The 23,922-nt window shown below is 41.7% G+C and overlaps 1 protein-coding gene across 1 annotated transcript in view; it reads left to right on the top strand.

Moving 5' to 3' along the window:
- The window catches only part of grin2da (glutamate receptor, ionotropic, N-methyl D-aspartate 2D, a), a 136,343-nt gene that overhangs the window by 106,014 nt on the left and 6,407 nt on the right, over positions 1-23,922 (top strand). The window contains exons 14-17 of the mRNA XM_034892066.1: positions 3,803-3,872; positions 4,564-4,681; positions 16,940-17,001; positions 18,872-19,042. Coding sequence (XP_034747957.1) covers positions 3,803-3,872; positions 4,564-4,681; positions 16,940-17,001; positions 18,872-19,042 — 421 coding nt within the window. The remainder of the gene's footprint in view (positions 1-3,802; positions 3,873-4,563; positions 4,682-16,939; positions 17,002-18,871; positions 19,043-23,922) is intronic.

The raw sequence follows: 23,922 nt of genomic DNA on the forward strand, positions 1-23,922 counted from the left end.
CAATCATTATCTCTAACCCCCTCTTTTCTCTCGTTTTCCTGTCACCCACCTCCTCCCCTCCTGCACCATCTACCCTCCTCCTCTCACCTCTTTTCAATCTCCCATCCTTCAGCAAAGTCGCCCATTTCTCCTCCACTCTTTCCGGGAAGACTTGGGTTGTACATTGCAGCTTCCCACGTGTGAATGTAAATGAATGTGAAGTAGAAGAACAGGTGTAGTTACAGCTCCATCATCGGATTCTTCGATGTTCATCACAAGTCTGAGCTGAGCCGTTCAATTTGTTATTTTATGACAAATTGCTTTAGCTCATCAACCTCAACCTGCCTTTTCTGTGTCTTTCTTCATTGGGGATTTCTACTAATCATGTTTTTTTCATAATAGTTGCATTATTTCTTTTAAGTTAATTGTTTTGTTTGTCTCTAAAACGTCAAAATATAGTGGAAAATGTCAGTTTCTTTTTACCCCTGGAGCCCAAAATCAAGTCTTTAAATCCTTTGTGTTTGACTGACGAAGCGTTCAAACCCCAAAGCTGTTCACTGTGCAGTGATTTAATACAGTGAAAAGCTGCAAATCCTCACATGTGAGGGACTGTTTTGTTTGGCTGATTTATCCAGTAATTGTTACAGCAAACAGCACTCGTGTTTTCCTTCTTTTCCCAAAGAGTGTTACGACAACCGACTAACTTAGCAAACATGTCAAGCGCTGAACATTGACGTGAACATTTCAGCAGCTGTGTGGAAAACCCTTCAGTCTCCTAGTTGTTTCTAGTTTTAATTATTTATTATTTAAACTTAATTTAATGTAAATGTGCTGTATTTATATAGCGCTTTTCTAGTCTTAATGACTACTCAAAGCGCTTTTACATCTACAGGAGACATTCACCATTCACACACATTCATACACTGTGGCTGGTACAAGGTGCCACCTGCTCATCAGATAAACACTCACACACATTCACACTCCGATGGCGCAGCATCGGGGGCAACTCGGGGTTCAATGTCTTGCCCAAGGACACTTCGACATGGGACTGCAGGGCGAGGGATTGAACCCCCAACCTTCCGATTGGCAGACAACCGCTCTACCACTGAGCCACAGCCGCCCCATGAACAGGAAGTCTATAACACTGCTGGGATGTAGTAAAGAGTCAAAACACAGGTAGTGCAGGTTGTGGTCTAGTGAGTGATGTAGATCAGTTATAGCTTAACATGAATAAGTGAGATGTAATAAGACGTAAGATATGCAAAAGTGATATTGTAATAACACTTTTGCAACAGTGTAGGTTGTGGTGGAATTAGTGATGTAGATTAGTTAAACTTAGCTATGAATTGACAGTCTATATGTAAATGTACTGTATTTATAGAGCGCTTTTCTAGTCTCAACAGCTACTCAAAGCGCTTTTACATCATACAGGAACCATTACCCTTCCACACACATTCATACATTATCAGATGCTCACACACATTTACACTCTGATGGCGCAGAATTGGGGGCAACTCGGGGTTCAGTGTCTTGCAAAAGGACACTTCAACATTGGACTGCAGGGCCAGGGATTGAACCACCAACCTTCCAGTTAGCGGTCAACCGCTCTACCAGTGAGCCACAGCCGCCCTATAAACGCTGGAACGTAGTGAAGAGTCAATATACAGTTAGTGGTCTAGTTGATGATGTAGATCAGTAATAACACAGTTAAAATGAAAAGAGTCTGTCTTGTAGTTATGAGAGGGAGGTTTTAAGGGATTTAAAAATGGCTTTGATGTTTCCAACTTGACAGAGAAGATTACAGAATGTGTCCAGATGGCTGCGCACTGCGGCTGGCTGATGATTCACTATCATTATTTATGGGATTTATTTTGTAATATTGTAAATATAAAGTGTCTATAGACTTGGCTGATTTAAAGCATAACTGTGGAACACATGCATTTGGATTAAAAAGTACTTTATTTATTATATAATATTATTACTTGCAATGCTGCACACCTTTGCCATATTGCAATGGATTCAATAAAAACAAAAATCGTGGGGAAGAAAAAAATCTCGCACTCTGCTCTTGCTATAGCATTATCATTCATTTAAATAAACAACAACTAATGTTTCGGTCCCTCTGCTGACCAGCTCAGTTCTCTCGATGAAGTTCCAGAGCGACCGAAACGTTAGTTTTCTTCAATAAATGGTGATGCCATAGCAAGAGCAGAGTGCTACATAGTGTGTGATATTTTCCTACGCACCTGCACAAATGAATAGTTTGATGTGCAAAATGTTTCCTTAAAAAATTTAAGTATATTATGCATATATGCCATATGGTTGATACTCACCATATCGCCCAAGCCTGCTGCACACTACTCACTACCAATCTTAATACCCCTTCTTCTCAGAGTGCTGTGGTTTTTGCGTCGGGATCTGACGCTGAGAGTCACAGTCCAGGTGTCAGTACTTCACGAGTTGGTTGACAACTCGGTCTCAAGGCAATCTGAAATTGTCATGTTATTTGGATTTGATTCCTCAACAGTAATACGATTTTCTTATTTATTTTGCGGTGGTCACCATGAAATAAACAACGGTTGCCGGGACACGATCTGCAGTCTCTGGGGTACGCAACAACGGGGAAATATCGGACAGATCGCCACACGCGGGACACGCTACAACCACAGGAAAGGGGGGGAAATGCGGCCGCCAGAACATAATGCGCGGTCTCTGGGGAACGCAAGAACGGGGAAATGAAACGCCACAGGAGGTAGACGGTGACATCAACAAACGGCGGGACACGATCCGTGGTCTCTGAGGGACGCACCAACGGGAAAATGAAACGCCCGACACGCCGGCAGAGGGACCGCCACACGCGGGACGCGCAAAAACAACGGGACGGTTGTGGTTAGGAAAAGACCAATGGGAAAAGGAACTACCACACGCTGGACGTGATCCCCGGTCTCCGGGTTGAAAGTCCTGTGTTGTTTGATCCATCCACCACCCCCCAGCCAACCCCCTTACGTGGATCTTCGGCTACCTGCTACCGTAATCGTGCTGTTATCACAAAAGTGCTTCCCATTGAAATAAATTAGTTTAAAATTCGTGCTCACCACCACGAAAAAAACAGAAAAACCGCGTCCCTGCACACGAACCAACAGATTAAATAACGTCACCATTTGTAAATGCCATGAGACTGGGCTGGAGAAGGCTCTGTGTGCAGGCTACTGGTCATTTTGGCCGCTCTTTCTCTTATGGCGTGGTTCCTACAAGGCAGCAGTGTTGCTAACCATCTTGGGATAATGCTAGAGGTTTTCCTGTTCTTCTGTTTCTGCCGGCAGGGTGCAGAGGGAGGAAGAAACTTACGTTGATGCGACATAAGAAAATCACCTTTTCTTTGTTTGTGGTCTAATAACACATTTTTTATTCTCTACTCATATATGAAACAGCAATAATTGACAAAAGTGGAGGGCTGCCAGGACAGGAGAGGGAGAAAAGTAAAAATCACGTCTTACTTTTATCACAACCTCCCTGCTGCTGCTGCTGCAGCATTGTATTCTGGTCTATTGAGGCTATCGCAGGAAGAGAATTGACATCTCTGCCTCTGCTATGATGAATAGCTCTCTGTGCGAGTGTTGACTGTTGGTGCAAAATGGTGTTGAGAAAGAAGCTCCTCTGCCTCCTGTGTATGTTTTCTTTTCAGACAGCCATCATCTCTGTCATTTTCTCCACTATAGTTGCACTATGTTGTCATTTTGCTCCAGGTCAGTGATTTCCATTTCTCCATTGTAATTTTCCACCTTCCTTCCTTTCTTCCTTCCTTTCCTTTCCTTCCCTGCAGAAAACTGGATGCCTTCATTTATGACGCTGCGGTGCTGAACTATATGGCCAGAAAGGACGAGGGCTGCAAGGTAAGGAATAGATCTGTCATTTCAAAGCCCTGCACAGTGGCACGCTCACACGTAATGGCAGCTATTGTTGACATCACTGTGGCCAGCAGCTGCTGTGTGCTACAAAACGAGATCTTCAATGTGCCGAGCCTCTCTTCTTCTTTTTTCTCTTTTTTTTTTTAAGTAAGCAGAAGCACAACAAGCATGCCAAATAAGCTAGATCTGCATTAAAGAAAATCAAACACACCCAAAACGTTTAGATCTGTCCCTTGGTGCCAGTAGCTATTTGATATTGTCATTCTCGGACAGCGCTGGTGTTGATTTATTTATAAGTTTGAGATTTGATGCGGCGCCCACAGCGAGAATGATAATCCTGCCTGGTGATCATTTGTAATAAGTTCTGTGGGAGGCCGCAGCGCCCAGCTCTGTCATACAACAGCCACTGCTGCAGTAATTGGTACAACTGATGTGGGTCTATATGAATTCCTCCGATGTAACAATGTCCCACACTCAAGCTCTGGGATCTTTTTGTTTGTTTGTTGTTTTTTTGGGGGGGGATATTAGAATCGCGCCAACTGTTTCACTCATCCATGCAACAGTGATAGCAGACAGGAAACTTTAATTTGCTCATTGCCATCTGTCTCTTTGAGTCTGACTCCGTCCAGGGATTCATGCGTGGATCTTTTATGTGTTTTATGTTGTGTTCTACAAGGTGATGACCATCGGCTCTGGTAAGGTGTTCGCCACGACGGGCTATGGCATCGCCTTGCACAAGAACTCCCGCTGGAAACGGCCCCTGGACCTGGCTCTGCTGCAGCTGGTTGGAGACGGTAAGGCAGAAGGGTAAAGGGTGTAGAAAGAAAACGGAAATGGCTTTTCCCAAAACACTTTCTCACCAGGGCCTGTAATTAACACCAACCACGGGCCCCAATCCTACATCCTGTCCTCTGCACATTCTGTACATGCCGAACTTTGCACATCCTTCCACTTTTTTGCACATCCTACACTACTCCATACAGTTTTTTATTTCTTAATGTTAAATAGTTATATGCATGTGTTATTTGTTTCTTATTGTTTATCTCATATTAATGGTCAAACTTTTTTTTTTTTTTATGTATGCACCAAACCAAAGCACCTTACCTGGCAATATGTCCTTTTTTCTGATTCAGATTCTGCCAACTGCAGGGGAATATTGCCATTGGAAACTGTCAATCTGTCAATTGTAGTTTGTGGACGGTCCCGAAGCACTCCTTGCAGTATCAACACAGGAACTAAACCGAGATAAATTAGCAGAACTTTCATGCATTTCTTTCACATCTACAACAGTCAGACTCACTGTGTTCCCTCAGAAGGAATCACTGCACATGGGTAGGCACTTTTAATGACATTTTGAACATGTTTAGAGACTAAAACTACATTTAAAACTTGCCCTGTTTGAGCCTGCGGGGTGCTAACGCTAGCAGGAGGATAACACGGTGTTGGCATCACTGATTGGTTTAGTTTTTTCCTCTACTGACGGCACTCCACATTTACAAACAACAGACCTACATGTTGAAATTGACCGGAATTCTCCTTTAAGGACGTTTGGTTGGCCCACCTGCCACAGTGGCTGGTGGGCCATCCCTGTTTGCTACACGACAGTACTTCAGAAAATGCTGGTCTTCCTTTGCAGTGTGCACGGAGATACAAATAAGTTTTAGATGCCGATCACAATCATTACACAGTTATGTGATCAGGCTCAATGATCAAGCGGATGGCTGAATATGCCCGCTCCTAGAAAATATTTCAGTGTTTTCCATTCTTCTAGGATTTTAGGAAGAGAACTAAAACATAAGTAAGAATAGAAAACATTTATTAGGAAGTCATATTAATGTTGGCAAGAGTTACAGTAGACTTTTTTAGTAAGGGAGAATGCAGACAAAGTTCAAAGTTAGGCATGAGGAAGAGGAAATAAGTTTTGAGGGGTGAGGATGGGAGACGGTGTGATGAAACGGGTAAGGGTCACTTGGAGAAATGAAAAAGGAGGGAGGTGTAAAGAGGGAGGATGATCAATACGGGAAGGTGGAAGGGAGCAGGAGCAGAAATGAAGGGAAAAGGGAGGTGTGATCTCTGTTACAGCTGTCAGATAGCGCACATAACACACCTTCTCTTTGTTAGGCACATCACACATTCTCTGTCTCATCTCTGTGATCACACACACCCACACACACACACACACACAAACACACACACACCCACACACACACACACACACACACCCACACACACACACACACACACACTGCCTGAAATTCATTCCCTTTATTGGTTGTTTATGCATGATGTTTTTTTTTGTACCAGTCACCTTCTATTTGAAAGATGTCATTCTTTGCGCTAACCTTTTTCTTGTCTTTCTCTGAACCTGTGAGATATATTTGAAAGTTCATCAGAGGTCTTCTTTTCGCCTGCACGCCGCCTCTTTCCTCCCATCTTCTGGCTTATGTCAACATCTCTCGCTGTTGAACTTGATATGTCTCTCTGTTCAAAGTGTTTTTACTACAATAATTCAAGATTATTAACATAATTAGAGTTTTTGGGGTTTCCTGTTGAGAAGAGTTATGAGGGTTTCCGTTATTTTGTCATCTTTTGGGATTAAAATGTTACGAATGCGTTGGAGTCCGACCAGTAATATGGGTTTCTTGGCCGATATTAGGCGTCTCCCGATCTATTGGTATTGTCATTTATAATGGCTGATTTAAGAAGAAAAAAGTTCTGATAAATGAATATTTAAAAAATAAAAACGGACTGTCAAACATGTTATGAGTTTTGGTGTTGCATAGTTTGTCCACCAGAGGACGCTCTACAACGTCCCTGTTAGTGATGGCGTTGCATAGTTTGTCCACCAGAGGACGCTCTACAACGTCCCTGTTGGTGATTGTGTTGCATAGTTTGTCCACCAGAGGACGCTCTACAACGTCCCTGTTGGTGATTGTGTTGCATAGTTTGTCCACCAAAGGACGCTCTACAACGTCCCGGGTGGCAACACTGACTTTTTTTTTGTTATTTGGTTTTTGTTCAAAAGACTTTAATTTTCAGATCTTAAGTTTGTATTTTTATAAATTTTAAATATCAGAACTTTAATATATTTTGATGTTCCTCTGTTCTGTTGTAACAATAAAATAAATTATTATCATATTATTTTAGTGAGAACTCATAAATAGCTACAAGTAACTAATGTTAGGGAAATCTGTTGATGTTTTGTAACGTCTTTCTGGATTTTTGGCCATATCGGCATTTTGCATTTTCAAATAACCAAATACTCGTATTGGCCTTTAAAATCCTTTGTCGGTGGGGTTCTAGTATGCGTTGTATGTGTCTGCAGTATAGGCCTAGTTAGAGTTTCACCTTGTAACCTTTCTGCACAGTTCAGTTTGTAAGTGTGCGTTCCACATTTGTCTTGGCATACATTAACTTCAGGAGAAACGGCCTGTTGCTTGAAAGTGCAGTTCTTTTGTTTAAATATTGTAATGCCATGTGGATAACAGTTGGTGTCAACGAATGGGTTTGATTGATTGGAGGGGCAAGCAAAAATCCTTTTTTTGTCATTTGTATTATTTATTATCCATCATCCGAACAACTTGCCTACATACTGAGTCTGATGGAAAACGTGGCCCAGGAAATGAAATGCAGCTTGAGCAGTGATGATTGTGTTTCTTATGATGAGAAAAGGAAAGTCTGTCTCCCGAAAGTGACTAAATCCCTTCAATATCTCGCTTTCAGTGTCAGAAATCAGAATCAGAAAGGAGTTTATTGCCACGGTTGTTACCCTACCTGGAATTTTCTATGGCGATTGGTTTATACATACGTACACAAAACAGTGTAAGCACATTTCATACACTCAAAATGCAGAAGATCTTAACATGCTGATGATTACTATGCTGTTGATCCTGAACAGCAGCTATGTTCCTAGTTGTAAAGACATTATTAAATCAATATACAGTCAAAAAAGAAGTACATTAAATGCAATCAAACAGGAGAAGTTGATTAGAAGCAACAGGTGGTGTATACAGGGAGAGGTTCAGCAATAACACAAACAATCAAGCCTAGTGTGTTAAGAAGTGCTGAGCTCACACAATGGAGTGGGTTAATTGTGCTGTTGCCAATTATTCCTTTCAAGATAAAGTAATTGTTAGCAATCAGCAACGGTCCCACTGACATTTGACATTCAGACAGAGTCCAAGCTGAACAGTTGTTTTTCTCATGATAGTTGGATACTGCAGAGGTTTGCATACATACACATATCTGTCCTAGGCCATCACTGCCGTCAAGTAGAATTCTGAAGAGGCTAGAGAGTAATATATAAACTACTGAAAAAGACAGGCTGGTTTAGATATGATCTGGGTTTTTTCTGATAACACGTCAATCAAAAGCTTTGGATAGATAGCAGTGCTGAAAAGAACAGAGTTGATTATGAGAGCTGCAAGGAAAATGTACAGTACATAGCCACAGCCATGGTCAAAACACACAGTTGCACATATAGCAACACTTGTCCGTTCTTCACCAATTCAAAAAATTGCAAACCCAGAATCTCTCCTCGACCTGTGAACACCGATGCTTTTCAGCATGTGACTACCTGGAAAGAGATAAGTATATATATGTGAGTTATTAAACCCCACAAGCAGACATGGTCTAAATTAAATCACAACTAGTCTACATTCACGATGTTCCACTCAAGGGATTGCTCCGGTGCCGTAGGACATTCCGCCGTATAAAAGTTTTTTTGCTGATGTCCGTGTACTTTTACTTTCTTTGTGTTGGAATTTTAAACTCTTTTGGATTTGTAAAGAACTGCTCTTTAGATCTCTGCAGGGTAAATCCAGACAGCAAGCTGGACTATCTGTCCGATCTGAGTTTTCTGTTGCACGACTAAAACCTTTTCTGAAAGTATACATGTTCCACCAAAACAATTTCCTCCCTGAGGCTATTCAGCAGCGGCTCCGTGCGGAGCTTAGTCCCGCCCATGGCGATTGTGATTGGTTTAAAGAAGTGCCAATAACCCAGAGCACATATTCCTCCCATCCCAGACCCTCCTCTGCAGCGCAAACTACATTTCAGAAAACTGGTTGATCAAAATGATTTGATCTGCAGAAATTAAAGCGAGAGAGTGAGTAAGTGAGTTACATTTGAACGTCTAACCTTCCAAAGTATGTCACAACAAGATACAAATATTAAATGACTCAAACATCTTTACAGGTTTCCTCTTCTCACCAGTGTCATGAATTACTGGTTTCTAGACCAAAAAACGCTGCAAAGACAGATATTAATGGTATTTGATCAAAGCATTTTTCTGCTACTTTTGAAGTAAATGTACTTTCTTTTTGGCTAAAATGTTTGGGCAATATTTTCTCTCCTCTATTCATGCCAGCAGCACTCGTTGAATAGAGCAGGTGTATGAGAGGAGGCGCACACGTCCAAGAGCGAGATGGTGAATGACTAAAAGGACCCCCAATAATACGATAATGACCCTTCTTTTACAATTTTCATAATGGCAGGAAAGCCTTTTAGCTCCTGCTGGCGTCAGTGCTCAGAGAGGGGAAAAGCAGTGATACAGAAAAATAACCCAAGGCTTCAATACATCAGCAAATCTGGCAACACAAATGAACGTAAAGTATGAATGACAAGAAGCAAAATGACTTCACAAAAGTTTACATAGATAAGCATGGTCACGTGCACTTCAGTAGTATATACTGTTGGTGTGGTAATGCTCTTTTATTCTTTAGTCCTGGCCAAAAAAACACCACAAACAGTTGTTACAGTGGGAAAGAAAAGGAAGAAGTGTAGAAAATACAAGAGGTGAAAACTTAAATGAACCCATAAATAACACTAAAAAGGGGGGTGGGGAAGGGGGGATGTTTAAATTAAAGCCACGCAATGATGTGTGTAGATAATTAAGGATAAAAAAAGAACCTACACACATTAATGAGGCTTTTTATCAGTTGTTGTGCTCATATTTCATCGTAAAAAGTTTCCAGTGAATTCCAAATCTTCAGGCAGCCATAAAGCAAGTATGTTCATTCTGAACTATGGTAAACTGGATTAAAGACTATTTGTCTGAGCAACAGTGTAGGACCATCTGTAAATTGCATTTTACTGTATGGTAATGTTGGCTAGTACTGTTCAGGCTAATTGTGTTAATGTGCTCTCTAGATTGTTGAGCCACTACATGATACACGTGCGTTCACCATCCACAGCCCCTTCACCACGGCCACTCATCAGGACCTAGAACTGTTCCGCATCTCTTTGTTTGAGTATTATTGGACTTTTTTTTTTAGAGTTAATGACTGGGCAGTCACCAAATTGGCTCCTCTGGGGAGCAATTGAGCCCGTTCCCAATTAGCAACTGGAGAGTCGAGGTGGAAAAATGCCTCGGTGACAGCGGCTCCTGGGGGGGGGGGGGGGGGGGGGGGGGGGGGGGGGGGGGGGGAGACACTAACTGCACATGGATACTGAAAATGTTCCGTCTGAAAACTGTTTTTTTATGTTCAAATGAGACTATGTGACAGGGTGTCACCACATTTACAAAAATGTTGATATGGAAAATAATAAAAGGGTCTTTATTGGATGGATTCTTAAGAACTTTGGCATACTGTTAAATTAAAAAAAAACTTGAAATCTCTGAGGAGCAGTTTACCATACTCATTGTAAATAATCTGCAGTTTAGAATGCCAACACAAAGAAAGCCCAAGGCAATGGATATCCGGCCTAAATGAGTGAAATCCGCTGAAATTTCCATCGGCAATGGAGCAATCCGGGGAGGGAAACGCCAAGGATATAGACTATGCTCCGAGATCTGATGCTCAGAGTTTGTATTTTAATATAGATACTGTTAAAATACAATGAAACTCAACGCTTCCTGCACTAGGAACATCCTGTTGTAGACTTTTATTGTGTAAAATATACAGGAAATGCTGTTTCACTTAACATGATAGACAGAACAGCAAAGTAGTTGTCGTTTGAGTGCTGTGGAGTTGTACATTAGGCTTAATTTACCATGTGATCCATTACAGTAAAGGTAATTTCCCCATAATTCCCCCGTTCCATTACAGAGCAGGTTATCTTTTTTCAGCTGGCCTGCATCAGCAACCATGCTGTATTTGCTTGGAAGTCTTTTAAAAAAACAGCTTTTTAAATTCAAGATTCCTTTACAAACCATAGAAATTTCCTCTAGTTACAGACAGTTAGTAGTAGATGCTACCTGTTAACCCCCCCCCCCCCCCCACCATTAGCTAAAACCTAAAGAGACTCTGTTGGCGAGCAGATCCATCGCAGCACTTTTGATAAAGTAAACCTTTTGAAGATGAGGAAGCCGTGTGTCAGGTCCCACTTGGCTCCAACAGACTTCCAAGAAATAAACCGTCTTCAAAGTGAAGCTGCGAAAGGCAGAGAAGCAGGAATACTATATGTACCGTTATAACTGCTGATGTTGCACCCGGAATCAAATCCCAGAGCTGCGTGTATCCAAAGTTCGCCTCGGTTTCACTTCTCCTTTGTGTCACTCACGTTGATTCACGCTGACTGAGCAAAGCCGATAAAAGCACCAAAAACAAACAAAAAAAACACCTCACACATAAAATAATGATAAAAAGAAAATGTGAATGCTAACAGCTTTTGGTGCTGAGGATGGAACATAATGTATCAGCATAGTACACCCTTCGGGAAATTGATTTATTTTTGGTTCAGATGGCTTTGAGTCTACAGAGACCCGGGTGATGGTTTTAGTTTTATAGGCTGAGAATAGAGCCGCTGATATTTCCATGAAACTGCAATTTTGTTTTTGTGTTTAGTTTAGTTCCACAGTTAAACAAAATCCCCAGATCATTTTGGATCAACATCTAAAAAGTAATAAAACACATAAACAAGGATGTTCAGACTCCTACGCCGGACACGTGGTGAGCTTTCTATTGTTCTCTGATACGTTGTTGTTTGTACATTATCACCCAAAACAACCTAAGCCTAACTTTGTTTTCCACCCTGGACCCCATTTTCCTATGTTTTTGTCCCTGTAGCTATATTTCCATTCACACGTTTCTATCCGAATGAAGTGATTTTGAACGAAAAATGCTGATGGAATATCATGAATATCGACTCAAATACGTTTGGTCTTATCGGAATTTATCTTGATCGATAAACGACTCATGCGATAAACGCAGATGGAAACATTATTTCCCGAATAAATAATGAATTACGATCAAGTTTTAGATCATTTTATGGTTGCAAACCACCACAAAACAAAGAAGAAGAAGTTTTTAGATAATTTCCGCCCAGTATTTCTGCTCTTTTTGCACACATTGCGGGTGTCAACATAGATGTAAGTGCGAGGAGACAAGAAACTTTTTGAATTTAATTACATCAGGAACTCGCGAAGGAAATGGGCTACAAAGGTTAGGACAAGCCATGCGGAGTAAATGGGAGACGCTCAAACATCAAGACATGTCTCAAAAAAGAGCTGCTATGATCTGCATCATCGTAGCAATGTGCTGATAGCGTTATTGTTTTCTAATTGGAGCTTGATATGTTGCTATCAGCTGGCACATAAGCACTAATATAACTTGTGCAATATTGCCCTTTTTTGGTAGATGGCGCAATCCATTTTGTTTAGAAAAACTTTGTTCGCAAAAGTTTGTTGAATTTTGTGTGATTTCGTGCAAAAATGAATGGTAACACCTTAAAATACCTTTGTAGAAAATCAATTCGATATACCAATTTGATCGCAAAATATCATGTGACGTCATTACACACAGGTTTTTATTCGCTTTAAAGCATGAGTTTCTTTTACCAAACTACAAATAATTCGATTGACAAGTGGATGGAAACTTAGTGTATGTTACTGTTTCAAGTCACAACAATGTTTGACATTGGTCCAGGACTAAAGACACACCTTCGCTTTTCACCTACAAAAGTGCTTGTTTTGCCACTGACAGGCTCAGATTATTAGTGTAAATAAGTGGTTGACAACGTTATGGGAAGGATTTGTAATGAGGTCGACCTTTCTGTTAAAGAGTAATATCCTTTCTTAAACACAAAACCACGAAATTGCTATCACTAAAGCCACCAGACTCCATGTACAAAAACTGTCATTTTACCAACGCAAAATACACGTAACTCAAAGTCGACCAAGACAAATTGAAGCTATGGAAAAGCCTTTTGGTTCGTCTTTCCACTGTTCCAATCATCACAACTCTGGTTTGGTAGAAATTAACACATAGTTATCTGATTAAATGTGGAAATATGTTGGCTCTTTACACGCTAAAAGTTTAGTTTTTTTTAAATGAAATCTGGTGGGTTAACGGTCGCAGTCTCTGAGCTGTTTCTTGTTAAACAAAGACAATTCAACTGTTAAAAAGGGATTTTCTCTGTAAGGATCCTTTCCAAAATGATGACAGACACGCCTGTCAGTGGCAAAATGGCACTTTTAGTGGACAAAATTAACTATTAACTAACTTTTAACACATTTGCCCTTTTTTTGTGTGCAGCTGCTGGCCACCGCATTATCGCCCAATCCTGGACCAATTTCAAAGATTGTTGTTCCGATCAGTCACTTATACACGACAACATAGGGAATAATCTCCACTGGCTCATTTAATGTATAGGTTCCTCTGAGTAAAAATGTTTTCAATAAGTCGTCAATGTTCAGTCACCCTGGTCGACTCCAGTCCCCTCACAGTGGAGTTTTGTTGGGAGACGCGAGAGTATAAAATAAAAGATGAGATGGTCGTTAAAGTTAAAAAAATTTCTGACAGTTGGAAAAAATATTCTGGCACTGGCTGTTCGACAACCCGCATAAACTCCAAGTGCCTCGCACAAATACCCTTGAAAAGATTAATATTTCTAGAGATCCATCACCTTAGAGATTAGTGGATTTCACCACCTCCACACACATACATACACACACACACACACAAACACACACACGCACACACACACACACACACACACACACACACACACACACACATCCAGTACATGCCGCTGCTCCCACCCTGTAAACACGTGCTGTCTCTTAGGCTTGTTGTCCAATCATTTGTGCTTTTGAAGCCTTTCTGTTTTCACAAAACAATTTATTTTAGAGACCGAGGACATGTGCGATGACACGATGGCTGGAATCACTGCCGCTCTTATAATTTAATTCTGTCACTCATAAAAACAAAAGCTGTTTCGATAACTTCAAATGATTTCCTGTGTTCTCTGTCCCGTCCAATATGTCTCTCCTCTCCGTCTATAGTTATTCATATACTAAATATTGCTGTGTCGCCGAGGATAAAATGTGATCACACAGGAATATGACTTGCACAAAACATTTAATGAAATATGAAAATGAACAACTTTGAAGTATGACATAGGACTCCACCAAAGCAACTTCTTTGCCCCACCCCTCTCCTCCTCAAAAGCTGCAGACTCAGAAATGGCCCATACTAAGGAAAGCTCATGGTGGGACTGGCTCTAGTGGCTGTAATTCTGCACCAAGGCTGACTTTTGGAAAGAGACTTCAGATCCAGTATTAAGGGACCACTAAGGTCTATATAAAAGAGACTTCAGATCCAGTATTAGGGACCACTAAGGTCTATATAAAAGAGACTTCAGATCCAGTATTAGGGGACCACTAAGGTCTATATAAAAGAGTCTTCAGATACAGTATTAGGGACCACTAAGGTCTATATAAAAGAGACTTCAGATACAGTATTAGGGACCACTAAGGTCCATATAAAAGAGACTTCAGATACAGTATTAGGGACCACTAAGGTCTATATAAAAGAGACTTCAGATACAGTATTAGGGACCACTAAGGTCTATATAAAAGAGACCTCAGATACAGTATTAGGGACCACTAAGGTCTATATAAAAGAGACTTCAGATACAGTATTAGGGGCCACTAAGGTTTATATAAAAGAGACATTCACAAAAAATGTGTGATGTTAAAACAAATAAAATATTTCCACAAAACAGATTTTTCAGAAAAGTGAAAGTATGTGCTTGTTATTATCAGTTTAGACACTGAATTGATTATCACAATAAATCATTTTATTAGGACATGTGTTACTGAAAGACAATAAATTATCGTATTGAATAGTCTTCTTGTAGTCTATGTTCACGACTCTCCCCTTCCACCGCGCTGTGGAGGAAGGTCTGGCAATGCGAGACTGTCTCCTTGTGGAGGTCTTCCAGGTGAGACCATACATACAGTACAAACCTCGCCCGCTCATCAGAACTTTCCCCTTAGAGATTTTCCTGCACAGATTAGATAAAGGGGTGTGTATGTATAATGCCACTGAGAGGATTAAATTAATTCCTCACAACTGACCAATGTAAAGCTGTCAAAGGGAGATGGGCACATTCTCACTGGATCAAAATGAATTGTTCCCAAATCATTGCCCAGCTGTCAAGAAAAATCCCAGAATAACACATGAATGGAATTATAAGCTCTGGATTTCCCCCCTCTGTGTCTTGCACTTCTGCTTTTTCTTTTTCATTTGTGCAGACGATGCCCCCCCCCCTTTACACCGTGGCGTTTTCCTCCTCAGGGCAGGTGAGAGAGGATACAGCAGCTGACTTTCTGCCTGTCTGTCAGCTCTTTGTCGGGGGAGATTTCTCCCAAAGAGCAGCTTTGTGCGCCGCGGCTGCCATGATTAATGTATTTACAGGGAGATAAAGGGAGAAAGGCTGAGAGCCGGGCCGGGAGGGAGAACTCAGCCGAGCACTCATCGAAACTCGATGAATGAGATTACGGGAGTGAGCCGCACACAGAATCAACATGCGTATTAGCGTCTGTTGTCAGGGTCTGCGCGGGGAGCGGGGCCAGATGAGGCCCGGTCGATGGAGTTGAGCCCGGTTTAATTCAGCTGTCGTGAACGTTTGAATTCCCACACATGACTGTCGGGGAAGTGAAATGTGGCACACAGTGATCCATGTCGAAGGGAGATTTGTGTTTTGTTTGAGTCGATCTGACGTTTCAGTCAACATCGCCGAGTCTGGGTGGTCTAATCCGTGTGGCAGGACTTCAGGAGGGCTTTCCAGACCGCATTAATTAACCCAGAGGTCAGTTAGTATTGTAACTCTGAGCATCAGGAATTGGAACTTCCTTTGCCTGGGACATCTTCGGGGTGTGTGCACGACAGTGTGTTTGTGTGCTAGTTTTAAAATTCTTCTAGAGCCGGCTCACTACACATCTGTCTACACAAGTCTGTCTCCACATTTTATCTTTTGCTTTTTCCTTCCCACTACTTCATTCTTTTTCATTATTGCATTAATGGCCAGAACTGAGAGTCCTAGTACGCTGCAGCTCAGAGTGAGTGTGTGTTTTTGTGACAGTTTGAGCGGGGAGTACAATGTTTGTGTACTTTGCCCCCCCCCCCTTTTGATCATCCAGGATCTGTCGCAACACTCAGTGCCCTCAGTGTGCCCGCCTCAGATGCCAGGCCATTTCCCAACCTGCTTCAAAGGGCTTTTCTCACTTTCACTTCCAATTTTCTCTTTTCAATCTCATGGCTTTCTCTGCAAATGGCCTCTAATTCTTTCTCTTGCTTCCTATTCTGTAGCCTCTCCCCGATTTTTCCTTTACCATTCATACTTTGTAATACAGTGATTGTGATTTGGAGCTTACGAGAGATACACGTTTCTGTGTACTTTATTCTTTGCATTGTAGTGACGGAGACCCTGTACTTTCATTTTACCGTCTATACCCGTCACCATGTTATCTTTCCTCAGTTCCCTCTCTTTTTAACAACACACAAAAAGGGTTTCATTTCATTTTCCTCGCATTTCTCTCCAACATTCTGCATTTCATCATCTGACCCTCTCTTTATTTGCCTCCTCCTCTCTTCACATCTTCAGCTTTCCGACTCTTGCCTTCCCGCTCTCCCTCGGGGGATCAAACACCTTGCTCTCATAACAAAAAGGCAATAATCCCCTTTAAATCTCTCTTATTTTCTCCTCTAGTTCTGTACCGTTTTAACTCCTTCCCCCCTGTTGTCTTTTCTATCTTGATATGTCATTTTCTTTCAGCTTCTCTTCTTTTTGACCTCCTTGTTCTCCCTCCATCTTTTCTCTTGCAGATGAGATTGATATGTTGGAGCGTCTCTGGCTGTCGGGTATCTGCCACAATGATAAGATTGAGGTATGACGTCTTATATCTTTTCCCCCATCCACCTGGCACACAAGTGAGCTTCTGCTCTACTGTAGATCGACCTGAGTCATGCTCAGCCAGTCAGCAAAATACTCTGTGGGATAGTGGTCCAACCAGGCTGAGGTCACAAGCGCTATCCCTGGTCCTGACCCCGCTGTGACCCCTGGCCAGACACATTATGCACATTACACACATTGTGTTGTCTTCCCGTCAACCATCACAAAAACTCTTTTGTTCTCACTTCTAAAAGTTTAAGTGTCCCCCCCCCCCCCCCTCCTGTTTTGGTCAACATTTTTATAGTTTTTCCGATAACTTGTTTGTCTTTTTTTAGACGTTATTGTCATTTTTGACACTTTCTTCTAGTTTTTTTTTGTGGCTTTTTCCAACATAAGTTATGGTTTTCCCTATTGTTTTGTCGCTGTTTTCATCATTTTGTACCCTCTTAACCCTTGTATGGTATTTGGGTCAAATTGACCCATTTCAAATTTTAACAAGAAGAAAAATGGTACAAGTGTACATTTTTTCTACCTGAAAATCAACAGCCTTACCTTATTTTCTGTGACGAACATGTATTCCTGACTCAAGTCAGAAAATCTTTCTGGATATGGCCACTTATGTTTTTTCCGTAGTTGATTTTTAACATAAATTATAACCTTATGACAAAAAACGGATCACACTTCCATTTTTAATTGTGTGCTAGTAGAGACTGATTGCATTCCCTAAACATTTATGCTATCTCAATTGTTTGAAATTGAGATAAACACAACATTTGTTAATAGATTATGAAGTAGGATTTTATCCCGGAAGTGAAGACAATGCAAGGGTTAAAACATCCCACATTTCTCATGTAAAAATGGGTCAAATTTGATCCACGGATAACATGAGGGTAATAATTGTTCAGGCATATTTGCCGCTATTTCCATCAGCAGATAACCAGGGATCACAAAAACCAGACTCACTCAAGTAATCATCATCACCACCCTATAAAATGTATAAATGCATTAAAAAAAGAAAGTACTTCAGTGTATACCTGGTTGGGAGCTATCTCCGGCAACAGTGAATTGTCTGACAACCTTAAACCTCACTGAGAATTGTTAAACATATATTGATTGAATTAGAGAAGGATGATTTTTTTTAACCTTTAATCTACTTGATGGAAAAGTAGAAAAACTTGTCATCTCGCCATGTGACCACGCAGCCACATTGCTGCTTGCCTTCGTTCAGTATTGCCATGCTTCCATACGTAATTAACCGCTGCCTGATCAGACCATAGCCTGCGTTTTGCGTCCTGTAGTCGGTTCTGATGACAAGCGCTCACCTGTCTGGTAAAGGAGGGTCAACACTCTGTTTAGGGGATGTATGTGCGGTTTATGGTGGTATACACATCAATAATAATTATTGATTTAAAAGTGAATGCAGCTTGGCAGCAGACGGGAGATATGGATGTTGAAACTGAATAAATAGAACTGGATGAAAAGCTTTTTTTGTTTGATGGACCAGGGTTTCTGTTGTGACTGACATGTTTTGGTCTCTGCATCAGTGTTCCGAGTGCAGGGGCTCTAAAATATCACAGATGGGCGCTCTGACATCCAGTGACAACAAGGGAATTCTCTATTGTACTGCTGGTTGTAATTACTTTTTATCTGCTGTCTGGGAGACAAATTGGCCCCAGTTAGTGATAAATCTACTCTTCTGTTTCATCTCTGCTCCTCCCCTCTCATATGCTTTCCCTTTACCTCTTCTGCCTCTTCCTTTTACTCACGCCTTCCTTTTACTTACTTCTCTACTCTCATCTCCTATAACAATTGCCATTCCTGTCCTTCAATCCTGTCTTTCCCCCGTCCCCCCTTCTCCCCTCCAGGTGATGAGCAGTAAGCTGGACATAGACAACATGGCGGGGGTCTTCTACATGCTGCTGGTGGCCATGGGCCTCAGCCTCCTGGTATTTGCCTGGGAGCATCTGGTGTACTGGAAACTACGGCACTGTGTGAAGCGATCTGGCGGGATGGACTTCCTCCTGGCTCTCAGCAGGGTGAGATGAGACAGCCCCCCCCCCCCCCTCCCTTATACACTTCAACACCAATACCTCACATCCTACTTTATTGGCTCACCCGTGAAAGAAAAAAAAGCTTCAAGATGTGATGATCTAAGCTGCCACGAGGGGTTGCATGCTTGCAGAATACAATGTACTACAATACAATGTGCTTTAAGTGCAGTCCAGACCAAAGATTTGGGGCTGTGTGATATAGAGAAAATCAATTATCATGATATTCTTGACCAAATACCTCGATGTTGATATTGCCACGACATTGTATGGTCGACTGTTGGTGCTGTGACTAAATGTTATGTACACAATGAGCTGTCAAAGTTGCTGTGTTTACTCGGAAGGAATCACTGCACGTGGGTAAGTACTTGTAATGACAGTACGACCGTAATTGTTGTGGAGCTTAAAGTGCTCTTATCATGCTCATTTTCAGGTTCATAATTGTATTTAAAAGTTATATCAGACTAGTTTCACATGCTTTAAATTTCAAAAAACATGTTTTTTGTACTGCACATTGCTGCAGCTCCTCTTTTCACCCTGTGTGTTGAGCTCTCTGTTTTAGATACAGAGTGAGGCATCTCTCTTCTCTTCCATCTTTGTTGGGAGTTGCACATGCACGGTAGCTAGGTAAGGACTATTAGCCAGTCAGGAGCAGAGTTTGAGGGCGTGCCATGCAGCTAGACGAGCATTATCACGTGTCACAAAATGAAGCACGTTTGTGTTAAGGCTGGACTACAACAGAGCTGTGTGGAGCAGGTTGTGAACAGTGTTTTCTGTCGGAGATGGTAAGTCCCTTTGGTGGGGGACTGTGGGCTTTTTTCACTTTGTAAACCTATGACAACAATCGGGGAAATAAACGCCTCTTGTTGTCAAGTTTCTAAAGAGCTCTCCAGCCAGCTGACAGCGGGGTCTGTGGAGGTCGACCTGCCGGGCTACAAGACAGCGACCCCGGCAGGCACGAGAGACTGTGGAGCTTCTCAACTGTTTGATTTTCTTGAAGTGGATTTAATGATAAAATAGCAGACAAAAATGTTCTGTTGGCCACAACACCAAGCCGTGGTTGTTCTGATTTTTCCCAGCGCTTTGCATTGTGGGATACAGTAGACGAGATAGACTGGTTTGAGGCTAACTGGAGATTTTTTCCAAATCAGTACGGCATCCGGGTATTTTTGGCATACTGCAGATTTTGCTTTTGTCTGCATACTACATGCTACATTTGGGCCAAATCAGTAAGCAAGGCTAATATAGTATGCTGTTTGGATAATGTGTATTATTATATTACTCTCTCCCGTCCTGGTTTGTGGAACCATTTGTCTTCGGGGTGGATCCCAGACGGCACGATTTCAAATAAGAATACACATCACTTGGAGAAATGGATGCTTTTGTAAAGTCATTGTCTAGAATGCATATCACACCACCCTGTGGAGGTTTGTGCAGAATGTAGACATCCTTAAGACACATGGAAGAATACCTGAGAAGAAGAAAAAAAGGGTAGACATAAAATGTATCTCCTTCAGATTTGTGAGGGAACTGAAGGAACTCTGTTTTAAGAGAGGTTTTATATTTGTTGACGTGAACGAAGCACTACAGCAGCTGATCTCTCAGATTTACACACCCTGAAGCTGAGAGGCTATAACTAGTCCGAGAAACAACTGCTGATTCATAATACACTGCTTGAGGAGCATTGGTAAACGATTTCTTCAGGTGCAGATGTTACGCTAGACTGAGAGCACACTGTAGAAGCTTTTAGGATCTCCTGATCTCTTTATGGAAGAGATTTATTGTAGCCATGAAGTCCACTTCATTCTGGAAATTAGAGATGTAAAGATGAACCAAGGTTAATGAACAGTTTTCAGATTAAATCAAGATATGGACTGCACAAAAGTAGGTGCCACTCAATACTAATGATACTTGTTTCTGGCATTAAGCAGGGCGAGTAGAAGGTAGAGCCAAAAAAAGAGAAACATTGATGGTGTTTGTCCTTGGCATCGCGTCCAGGGTCCAGGCCGAGTGATCACTTTGCTGTCGCACAGCTGTTGTCTTTGAGAGTCAAAACTGTTTTGGTAAGTTCAGCTTTGGGGAAGGGGGGGGGGGGGGGGGGGGGGGGGGGGGGGGGGGGGGGGGGGTTTAGAGGAAAAGTCCAAGAAAGTAATGAGGGAGGACACAGGATGAAATGAAAGAAGGGATCATGGAAAGATGAGGTAAGAAAGGGATGGTAAAGAGATGAATGCTGTGATTGGGGAGGAGAAGTAGGAAGTTAAATGGGGGGGAAACGTTGAGATATGAATGAATGTGCACCTTTTTATGTCGCCTCTTTACACTTTTGGTCTCTTTTTCAAAATAAACCTCTTATTTGCGCTCTCTCTCTCTCTCTCGCTCTCTCTCTCGCTCTCTCTCTTTCTGACTGACACAGTTGTCAATTTCCCCTCCACCGCACACATCCTTTGAAAAGCAAATGCACCTGCGGCCATCTTTGCGCCCATGGGCATGCTGGTCTTACAGGGATGTGTGTTCAGGTGTATTGTTATCTTGAGTCAGCGGAAAGTGATCACGCCATTGACCAACAACAACCAGGTCTAAAGTCAATAACGCAGCATTTCATTGTTACTTTAACAGCGCATTAGTAAAATGTGCCAAGGCTGGTGCACAGCGCACATACTATGCTTGTTACAAAAACACAGGGAAACGCCGCAGCACACAAATTTAAAAATATTTGCGTGAAATAGTATTATATGATCTGCTCGCACGCTTTAACTTCACGCACGAACAGATCAGTTTCTTCTCCTGAAATTCTCTCCTTCTGTTAACAAATCCACCATGTAGAATGGGAGATGACCTCTGATTGTTTTAATGCCTGTTCCGCCCAAAACACACCTATGATTAGTGAAGACACTAAGTACAACCCTTTTGAACCATGCACCCAACGTACATTTCCGCCGTTAAATAAGCAAAAGTGGATTCGTAGAGGCCCTAAACACACCTGCGCCAGGCGCTGCACGCCGTGTGCATAGATCGTTAAAATAGGGCCGGTATTGTTTAATAGTAATTTCCTTCTCTTGTCTCCAAGCCTTCTTCTTCTGAATCTGCAGTCTGCACATGAAAATGTGCTCTAACCTCCAGTTTGGTAAGGCATGGGTCCTGTTGAAGACCTATTGGTCTTATGTATGTACTGATATGAGGGTGAAGTACCATATACTTAACACACTCCACTGATTTATGGATAGACCATATATATTGACCAAGTGGCTGAAAACCCATTCAGTTCCCTGCAGACTCCAGAGGTAGCCACATGTTCTCTGATGGGATTCCCTGCAGAACCATTGTGTGCAATTTAACCTCTCCGTACAGTACATGCCGAGTATGCCGGCATATTCTCTTGCATGAGCAAACTCTAACCTCATCCATTGCCTTCCTCATTCCATGCAAACGGCAGACTAGCTAGCTTCTATCTTCCAAGCTATATATGCTGTTTTAAAGCCTCTGCAGCTGGCCTCTGTGGCTTGCCTTAACCCAATCAGTGACTCACCCAAGTTTCAATTTCACAGTGTACTGCTCCCCATGCTCTGGGGACTGTGGTAGCACTTCTGCCGCTGGGACTGCTGATTCATGTGTCCGGAAGGGCCATTATTACAGTCTCTCCATCAGATCTCTGTCCCGTTGGGGAACAGAGATTTACACTAGGCCCCACACATTTTGTCATTAAGATGTGACAGATATTGATAGATATTATGAATCATCTTCACGTTGGAAGAATAATAGTCTTTGTGATTTATATGGCTCTCCCCAGGACTGCTAATTGAGTCCCATCTATCCACAGGGAGGTGTAAATACTTAAAGGTAGCAGAGAAAGAGCACACGGGCACAGTAGAGGTAGCGTTGCTCATCTCACGTGATTATATAATTAATTAATTCAGTTTATTTATTTATTTTGAACTTTAAAAAGATGTCATGAGGAGCTAATAATGTACACTGTTTCATGTTTTATTCAAATCAAACATCGTTGGATGTTGCTGCTAAGATGAGAAAAGGCTGACTCACCGTGCACGTTTGGAGCAGTTCATTAAAAGCGAGTAAGAACGATCTTATTTCAACTTAAGTGGCGACAAATAACAACACCGAGACATGTGAAAATGAGTTTCTCTGTCCCGGTGTGTCCCAGTCATCCACTACAGGAAACAAATTGTATGATTTTGTGTGGATAAGAAGATTAATCTAGTTCCTCTTGCATCCTAAGGTTTGGGATGATTCCCATTTTTAACTTTTTCCTTCATTACAAAAAGTTATTTTTAACTCTAAAATGTAAATTTCTAAAATGTATTCACACAGACAAATACAGACACTAAATGAATGGGCACCTTTTAAAAAATAAAAAATAAATGAGGCTTTTAGGAAAAGTGTTTCTCCTCACAAAGACCAGAGAAGAACGGGGCAGCCCACGCTAAGGGATTAATAAAGCTAATTCTAAGTCTAGTAACTGGAATGAGGTCTGTTTTTGTTACCACTAAAATCTCTAACTTTGTGATGGCAGAAAACTCTACTACTTTGGAAGGTTCTGTCTGTGTGGAGTTTGCATGTTTTCCCCATATTTGCATGGGTTTTTCCTCCCACCATAAAGACATGCATGCTAGATATCTAGGACTACAGTTGAAAATTAGCCGAATGGCTAACACTGGCGCATTTACAGAAAGGTTAATTAATATGCATTGTCCTAAGTAAATGAATCAATCATAATTTCAAAGAAAATAAACATTTTGAACTAAATTTGTGCACTGGGGAAAGACAAGACTGACTGACTGAAAAGACAAGAACCTTGTTGGGTTACGGTTAAGTGGGCAAGCTAGAGAAAGAGAATGGGGTTCTCTTCATTT

Source organism: Etheostoma cragini, chromosome 14 (genome assembly GCF_013103735.1).
Source record: "Etheostoma cragini isolate CJK2018 chromosome 14, CSU_Ecrag_1.0, whole genome shotgun sequence".
Taxonomy (NCBI): Eukaryota; Metazoa; Chordata; class Actinopteri; order Perciformes; family Percidae; genus Etheostoma; species Etheostoma cragini.